The sequence below is a fragment of the Monopterus albus genome, unplaced genomic scaffold (assembly GCF_001952655.1).
Source record: "Monopterus albus unplaced genomic scaffold, M_albus_1.0 scaffold100.1, whole genome shotgun sequence".
Taxonomy (NCBI): Eukaryota; Metazoa; Chordata; class Actinopteri; order Synbranchiformes; family Synbranchidae; genus Monopterus; species Monopterus albus.
This window is the reverse complement of record NW_018127980.1, coordinates 448,199-456,704: the sequence shown is the minus strand read 5'-3', so window position 1 is coordinate 456,704 and position 8,506 is coordinate 448,199. Positions and strand designations below refer to the sequence as shown.

The window sequence follows — 8,506 nt, the reverse complement described above, 5'->3', positions numbered from 1 at the left end:
GAAGCTTCTTGACTACCTCAGTGACTTCAGCTTGGGTGATGGACGAGTCCACCTCTGAGCCCTCAGCCTCTGCTTCCTCATCGGAAGACATGGCGCCGGGATTGAGGAGATCCTCGAAGTATTCCTTCCACCGTCCGACAATGTCCCCAGTTGAGGTCAACAGTACTATTTTGAGGGTTGTTTTTTTTAACCTCAAAATAGTACTGTACCACTGAAAAGCAGTTTACATTTACAGTAGACTGAAATATAACTTGAACAGAATGCTTGGACAAACAAAATGGCACCAAAAAGAAAGAGCCTATACTACAGAATATAAAGTATGCAGCCGACAACCTTAATCGAGTAGCAGAGAACAAGTTTGGAGTTAGTGAGAAACTTGTCAGTGACTGGCTCAAAGCTTAGGCAACTCTCGGTGCTATGAAAAAAAAAAAACAAAGACGACTAATTGTGGTCTTAAAGTTCAATGGCCTGAACTGGAGGAACAAGTCCACAAATGGGTCCTTGAACAGCGAGCTGCTGGCAGAGGCCCATCAACAGTGCAGTTATGTCTCCATGCCCAGGTGATTGCTGAGCATGGAGACATAACTCTGAATGATACACTGTTTTTTTCTTCTTTCAACAACACATTTTTTGCAAAGTGTGACTAATACTCCAGAAAGCATGGTACATGTATTGTCACATATCACCAGAAAAAAGAAAAAAAAAGTCTGTGGGTACACTTTGACAATGATTTCAGAGCTTCTCCATTTTTTCTTGTTACAGGTGCTTCAGCAACTCAGATGGAGACTTTCTGATTGGTGAGGAAAGAGGCTGTTGATGTTTTCACTGTTTTCTATCACAAGAACAATGATATCTGAATTCTCCGTCCTCGTCTCGGTCACATTTTCTCTTTTTGTTTGCTCTCTTTGTCTGTTTGTCTCTCTAGTCCCCCAGCAGGGTGAGCTCTTGATCACCACAGAGTTTGGAAAGATGAGGATTGAGCCAAATGAGATCTGTGTCATCCAAGTGAGCTTTTTTTCATCTCCCTAGTTTTCACAGAAATCCACTATTATGTCTGCCTGCAGGACACTCTTACCGTATTTAGAAAGACATAGTTTGGTGCTTTCCAAAAGTGACCTCAAAGAATAAATGACAATAAAAAAAGGAGTGAATGACCACCAGGATTTGCAACTGCAGCATGTTTTCCCAAACACATTGGTCCATCCATAGGTTCCCTCAGCACTGGTACATCCCACACATTTGATAAATAACAGCACTAAATTTGCTCTCAGTACCACTTCTCATGTGTTCTGTTTCCAGCAAGGGATGCGATTCAGCGTGCATGTGTTTGGAGAAACCAGAGGCTATATTCTGGAGGTGTATGGAGCCCACTTTGAGCTCCCTGACCTGGGACCCATAGGTGTGTGTTTGTATGACATTTGGCAGTGTAAATATGTGTAGTGTATGTTCATCCATCCCATCCATAAAATCTGCATACCGACATTTGTTACCTGCAACATCTTATCATTGTCTGAGTTGATTCACACCCTGTTCATCTGTCAGTCCACCACATTGGTCAAAAACAAAATGTCTCTGTAATGGAATGGATTGCCATGGAATTTTGTACGGACATTCATGGTGCCAGAATGATGAATCCTAATGACATTTTTGACGTCATAATTAGTTTTCTAGCGCCCCCACGAGGTGGTTTTGAGTGAAATTTCTCAAAAACTATTGGCTTGATTGCTATGGAGAGGTACGCACATTCATGTTCCTGTCAGGATGAATGATGATCTCTGTGACTTTTCATTTGGCACCGTCATCAGGTCAAAATATTCTTTTGTACAAAGCTTTAGTTTACAACCAAAAACCTGCAAAACTAATGACAACTACCTTAGCTGTCTTTGCATTTAGTGCCAGTTAGCAAATGTTAGCATGCTAATATGATAAGTGGTGTGTAAATAAAACTGGTAAACATGGTAAACCTTACACCTACTAACATCAGTGTGTTAGTATTGTCATTGTGAGCATGTTAGAATGCCTAAGTATACCCTGACAGAGCCATTAGCATGGCTGTAGACTGAAGACTTTATCTGATATCACTTCCTCATTCACTGCTCCCTACATAACAGACCATCAATAGTTTACGTAATAGAGGGCAGTAAATTGAGCTTGCAGACAATTACTAATCATCATCATTTAGCATCATTACTGACAGCTGTAGAGTTGCACACCAGCCATTTTAACATCTATAAAATGTGGCTAACCCTATAGTGCAAAAATTCCACATTCACAAGTCTGGCTTTAAAACAAAATGTCACACAGCACAAAGTGGTTTTGAACCCTGCTTTAGTCTTGTTTATAGAGATTTAGATTTTTTTGTGTGTGCAGGCGTTTGACTATATGTACATTTTGCAGGAGCTAATGGTCTGGCCAACCCAAGAGATTTCTTGTGTCCAGTTGCTTGGTATGAGGAACACAAAGTGCCCACAGGTTACACCGTCATCAACAAGTACCAAGGGAAGCTTTTCTCCTGCCAACAGGTGTTTTTTGTGATATTTCAATTTGTGTTTCAGTTTGCTCATACATGTACACAGACGCTGTATGATAAGATCACACACATATGGCATATGTGCCCTATTACCCTATTTAGGTTTGTGTTTGCTCCAGAGAAACACCACTGAACTGCAACAATGACTAACAGGAAACTGTCCAAGTGAAGCATATGATCCATTAGTTGCTCCTGCCGATTGAATTGCCATTCCTGATGATTTAATAGTGAAGCGTTAGCTGTTATCAATTCAGCAGGTTTCTGCCTCGACTCCCTTATGAGTCTTAATCACTCATAATTACTTAAGGCATTCTGGAGTTGCAGACAGAGTACCTGTGAAGCTTTGCTGTGTAGGAAAAGCCTTTCACAAGTTAAGCATTAATTTCACCATATTTCACTTGGGGAATGATCTTCCTCCTCCCGAAATGTCCTGTTGGGTGCATAATTGGATCGACACATAATGTCTGACAGGAGGTTTTTACTGAGACGGAGGAGGTGGGAGGAGAGGTTTGTCAAGGGCGGGTGTTGGGGGGTTGTAACCGTGGAAACCATGTCAAACCACACTGTTATTATTCATTGTAGGAAGTACACAAGGGCGAGATACTGTCTTTTTTGTAACAAAACAAACACTTCTCTTGCTGCCTCTATTTGAGTATCCACCTCCTGTTATGTGCCAGCGGTTAGAGGTGGAGGTTGTGGGTTGCACCTGACACTCTTTTTCTGGTGTCCACCCTTCACTGAGCCTGGAGGGTGAGGGTGGTAAGAAAATAAGGTGGGGGGACGTAGGCTTCATCTCTGGGAAGATGCTGCTGCTCCTGTCGGGTCCTGCTGTTTTGTTCCCCTGCAGAGTGCTGAAATTGCTCAAATTAACTTATTATTTGCTTGACTGGGCCAATATGTTTGTGTTTTTTGTGCAAGTGCTTGCTCTGCTCCATTTTCACATTCATTTTAATCAAATAGAGTGGAGTTATGACAAATGTCTGAGAAATTACCTGCACTGGGTACCCCAAAGGCTTTTTATGGAAACTACTGTAAACTGAATGAGTAAGGTTTTTTGTGGTGTTTATTATTAGTTGTCTAATGCATGAATTTACTTATGCACAAGTCAATTGTATGCATACGTATGTGTTTGTGAGCTCTTATTGTTAGTGTGTTAGCTGTTCATAATGTGGTGATATATGTGAGCAACTGTGTAAGGAGCATGGAGGTCAATCTTGAGGCAGCTTGAGTTGTAATGAACTATATTGATTTTAGAGCTGCTGTTGAATGTCTTTTTTTGGAGTGACATTATCAGAACAGAAAGACTATATAAAATTGCTGTGGTTTTAACAATCAAGATAAAGAAATATCTCTGCACCCAATGTTACTGCTGCTCCCTCCTCCATAACTGCACTGCTGCAAGCATCAAAGTGCTCAAAGTTTGGGAAAGTTTGATTTTGAAGCCAATTACCCCATAATACCTGGAGCCTCGTATCACAAAGAACAGAAGGAATGAAAGAGAAGAAAGAATGAAAGAAGCACACCCTCTTTCACAATCAACCCTTTTCATTATGACCATTTTTTCCTCTATGTCAAGAAGTACTCTATCTGGGAATTTAAGATTACAAAGACATTCATTGTTCCTTTTTTACTGTAAAAAGCTCAATTTAAAGTCTTTTGTGTTTGTTGCTTGGGTAGACTCGTCTTATTTGTTTTGTTGTGTGCTCTGCACGTAGGATTTTTCTCCATTCAATGTGGTTGCCTGGCATGGGAACTACACACCTTACAAATACAACCTGAAGAACTTTATGGTTATCAACTGTGTGGCCTTCGATCATGCAGTAAGAGTCATGTTTAAGGACACAGACACGCTGACAGTACTTTTTAATATACTGAGAATATAAGCACCCCATAACTGTCACTTATTGTTCTCTTTATAATCTTTCTATAGGATCCATCTATCTTTACTCTCCTGACTGCCAAATCCATGCGACCAGGTGTGGCCATTGCTGATTTTGTGATTTTTCCCCCACGGTGGGGTGTGGCTGACCACACTTTCCGGCCACCGTATTATCACCGTAAGTCCAAATCAGAAACTATGAATTTTGACACTAGGTTGTTAATACCTGATTTTGAATCCTTATTTGAATTACCTTCTGCCTAGTGAGGTTAATTTGAGTCTGTCATGGAATGAAAGAAACCAGTCAGAAGCTAACGTGTACATTTACTCAGCCAGTGGTGATAACAGTCCACCTGCTGTATGACTCTTTTCAGCTGAGGCCCCACCGCAGTACCTTTTGTCTGTTTTCAACACACATCTATAACACTGCAAATCAGTGTTACAACCTGCTTTTTGTATAGCAAATTGTATCCAGGACAGCTTTATGTTACAGCTCCACCTGTTGGTGCCTTTAGGTAACTGCATGAGTGAATTCATGGGTCTGATCAAAGGCCACTATGAAGCCAAAGAGGAGGACTTCCAGCCAGGTGGGGCCAGCCTCCACAGCATGATGACCCCACATGGCCCAGACGCAGACTGCTTTGACAAAAACAGCACTGCTGAGCTTAAACCTGAGAGGGTGGCTGAGGGAACCATGGTAAAAAATAAAATACAAAGCAAGATAAATAGGCCATGAAGAACTTTAATTTGACATTATAAAAACTTTTGAGACCATGTCAAAAACATATTTTTGTCTTTCCTTCAGGCTTTCATGTTTGAGTCATTCTTCAGTATGGCAGTGACCAAATGGGGTCTAGAAACATGTCAGAGGCTTGACAAGAGCTACTACCGGTGCTGGGAACCTCTCCACAGCCACTTTAACCCTAACTGGAAACCCAGCAAAAAGTAGAAGGACAAAGTAACTAACTCTTCTGTACTTGTGCCCCAGTTACACTAATTTTGCAACTATCCTGTAATTGTCATTTGTGGCCACAATGGCTGTTGATTAGCAATAGTTGCATGGTCTTGCTTTAGAATGTGATCACATCCAGTATAGATAGGTGTGAATGTAATGTAACTGATTATCTTTTTTTTTTTAAACAATCCTGTGCTCTGCACCTCCTATCAAACAAAACAGCCTATTTTGTTCAACAATATTCAATCTAACTGCTGCCCAAACAGGAACATTTTAAAATGATTATTCTGTAAGGTCCTGAAATATCTTCCTGATGGGAACCTCATTAGTTACTGGTGATGTGATAGCAGCCACTTTGTCACACTCTCTACTGGTTAATATGCAGCTCTAGTGCTTGTGTGTGCACTACTCTGGTCTGTGGCCATGAATTGTGCCCACCCTCACAGTCTCATGCACCTCTTTCCTGTCATTCTTACTTTTGCCTCAGAAATCAAAGCCATGTATTTTGCCTTTAACGTTATCATTTTATTCAGTTAATAATTACACAAACTGACATCACTAGAACACAGACGAGGTCTTTATTCATCAGAGCTCAAGATGACAAACTGAACGGGCGCTTGAAGGTTCCAGCCTTAATCTGCTCCTCCTTCCTATCCTGTAAAACAGATGACAAACAGATGATGGGTTAGTACAGTTTCCATGGCAACAAAGTCATATCCCCTCACCCTCTTCACCTTGCGGACATTTTCTCAACTGAATGTTTTATGAATGCGCTTTATGATTTTCAAGCTTTTTTTCTCCTCCCAGTGGAGAGAGGGAGACGAACATGATAGCCCAGCAGTGTGACAATTGCACCAAATTCTTACTTCAGTGTCTATTGGCAAGGGTTTAGAGGGTGAATCTCCATGATAATGGGGAGGAAAATGAAGGCAGGCAACATTTGAAATGAAGCATTCACTTCTAATGTGAATGGAACTGTGACTAAAAAAAAGCATCTGTGCACCTACAAAGGAAGAATGAATCTGTCTTCAACTAAAAAGCTTTTCAGATGTCTACAATGCCATTTCTGACCAAGTAATGCATTTTAGCATTATGTCTGCAAAAATCATTCTTGTAAATGATATCATCAGTGTATTACGATTAGCTAATAAAATCAATATTAGTGTTATAGCATGGTAAAAATGCCTCATATGTTCTCATGACAATAATATGCTGTTCAATGCATTAAATCAAGTAATGTCATTGAGGTTTTGACCACCGGTTTAGCACAGAATATTGCCAATATAACAACGGATAGATGCAGTGAAAAAAGACAATAGTGGTGATATGAAAAAAAAAAACAAGTGTCTGCTGCAGCACAGTGGTATACCCTGAAGATTTTAACCACAATGGCATATAGTTGTTTGTTCTACTCTAGCTTTAGTCTGCTGCATATACAACGTAAAGGTCAATAAAAAGATGGTACAATTATTAAATATGTTGATTAAACAGCTAAAGCTGAGTTGTCTTTAATCAATGATAATCAAGCAAAGAGAGTTTAGTGTGTCCATACCCTGTCTGTTTTGAAAATGTAGTACATTACAAATAGAGGCACAACTCCGAACACTGCACCCAACAGAGATGTCTTGTATGTGGGCCTGAAGTGTGGGTAGGGGTTGGTACGTGCATACACCCACTGTGTCAGAGCAGGGTCTTCCTGTAAAGAGAAACATAAATGAGATTTCTGTGGTTACCCTGTGTAAACTGTAGTAGAAAAGATTTACTTGTTTTGTGCAATGTAAATAACTGATGGAAAAAAACCATTTCCTTTTATAATACTAGACATCCTGCACCTAAGCAAACTGATTAAATTGATGAGACCTGATTTCTTGTAGTTTTACTCAATGAAACATCTGGAGATAGCGTCTGTTCAATTTACCAAAATTACATATCATACAGTGTGTGGTGCATTTACATTTATTTCTCGTGCTTAGTAACATTAGCACTATAGTGAAATGACCCAAGTTATCTTATAATTTACATTATGTTTTGCAAACTATATAAAAATAAGCCGCTAGATGTAATTGTATATTACAGTTCAACTAACGTCTGCTTAGATCTAGAGCATAAAAATCCTCTAACATACATTTTCACGAGAAAATACGAAACTGGGTTTTTGTCAGTATACTATCTAACTTGACAAATATATGTCACTGTAAGATAGTTAGATGCCAGAGCAAGTGAAATCACAATAACGTTAACAGTTACCCTACTGTTCAGTTTGTGCTAGTTAGCTTAAAAGGTCACTGCCGAGAACATTAATGAGATATAGTGTTGCCCGTTCTACTAAAAGATGTAGACAACTAAATATAGACATTGTACTTTAAAGTGTATGAGGCCTATGGTGTGCAATGATGTGCTACTTATCGTTCGCATTCCAGCAAGTACCCTATACTCATCTCAAGGTTGACGTTAACATTGCTAACTAGCACTTACAATGAGCTCTTTTCTGAGCGGGTTGTTGAGTTGCAGTTGATACTGCCGCTTCAGATTGGCTCGTATTGCAGCCCTGTCTTCTTCAGCACGTCTAAAGTCCGACGAAAGATTGAAATATTCATTTGGATCCAATGATTTTGGTCGACTAGCCAAGGGCGCTTCTCGGTAGTCAGCCATGATTGTTTGATCACGGTTTAAGGGATAAACGTGAACTCGTGAAATCTCGCGTTGAACTGTCAAGTCTTTACCATGACAACACAGCAAACTTTATTTCACTGCATGTCGGATATTAGGGTAAGCAATGAGCGCAATTAACAGTGGTCAAGAAAACGAAGACAAATACGTTCCCAGTGACAGTGATGATGACTTTAAATATGAAGACGTATCTATAGAGGAAGACTGGGTTTTAACAGAAGGGGAAGAAAACTTGAGAGCGACGGTGAAAGCTATCAAAGCCGAAGTCAAAGCTCGGGCTTCTCCTGGGCCCAACACAGTCAGCAACAAACACCAGCCTGAAGCCGTGGATGACTTTATACGCAACTTCCTCTTCCAAAGGGGCATGACAAAAACACTTGACTGCTTTCAGATTGAGTGGACTGAGATGGTACAGAAAGGGATGGTAGATGCACAGCGGGTCGGTGTGGTACCGAGCGTGTACATCGAAAAC

General features: G+C 40.3%; 2 protein-coding genes across 2 annotated transcripts in view; one reads left to right on the top strand and one right to left on the bottom strand.

Moving 5' to 3' along the window:
* The window catches only part of hgd (homogentisate 1,2-dioxygenase), a 9,780-nt gene extending 4,292 nt beyond the window's left edge, over positions 1-5,488 (top strand). The window contains exons 7-14 of the mRNA XM_020609631.1: positions 763-797; positions 926-1,005; positions 1,300-1,399; positions 2,398-2,522; positions 4,246-4,350; positions 4,461-4,587; positions 4,925-5,106; positions 5,215-5,488. Coding sequence (XP_020465287.1) covers positions 763-797; positions 926-1,005; positions 1,300-1,399; positions 2,398-2,522; positions 4,246-4,350; positions 4,461-4,587; positions 4,925-5,106; positions 5,215-5,358 — 898 coding nt within the window. The 3' untranslated portion in view covers positions 5,359-5,488. The remainder of the gene's footprint in view (positions 1-762; positions 798-925; positions 1,006-1,299; positions 1,400-2,397; positions 2,523-4,245; positions 4,351-4,460; positions 4,588-4,924; positions 5,107-5,214) is intronic.
* Positions 5,489-5,864: 376 nt separating this feature from the next.
* Positions 5,865-8,102, bottom strand: ndufb4 (NADH:ubiquinone oxidoreductase subunit B4). Its single transcript, XM_020609569.1, has 3 exons — positions 7,840-8,102; positions 6,917-7,060; positions 5,865-6,019 (listed from the first exon to the last, which is right to left on the bottom strand). Exons 1-3 carry the CDS (start codon positions 8,014-8,016, stop codon positions 5,957-5,959), a joined length of 384 nt encoding a protein of 127 aa, XP_020465225.1. The 5' UTR covers positions 8,017-8,102; the 3' UTR covers positions 5,865-5,956.
* Positions 8,103-8,506: the final 404 nt, after the last annotated feature.

Coding starts and splice junctions, on each gene's coding strand:
- ndufb4 (XM_020609569.1), bottom strand. CDS start 8,016: ATGGCTGACTACCGAGAAGCGCCCTTGGCTAGTCGACCAAAATCATTG. Junction 7,061..7,839: donor CGCTCAGAAAAGAGCTCATT/GTAAGTGCTAGT, acceptor TTCTCTTTACAG/GAAGACCCTGCTCTGACACA. Junction 6,020..6,916: donor ACATTTTCAAAACAGACAGG/GTATGGACACAC, acceptor TCTGTTTTACAG/GATAGGAAGGAGGAGCAGAT.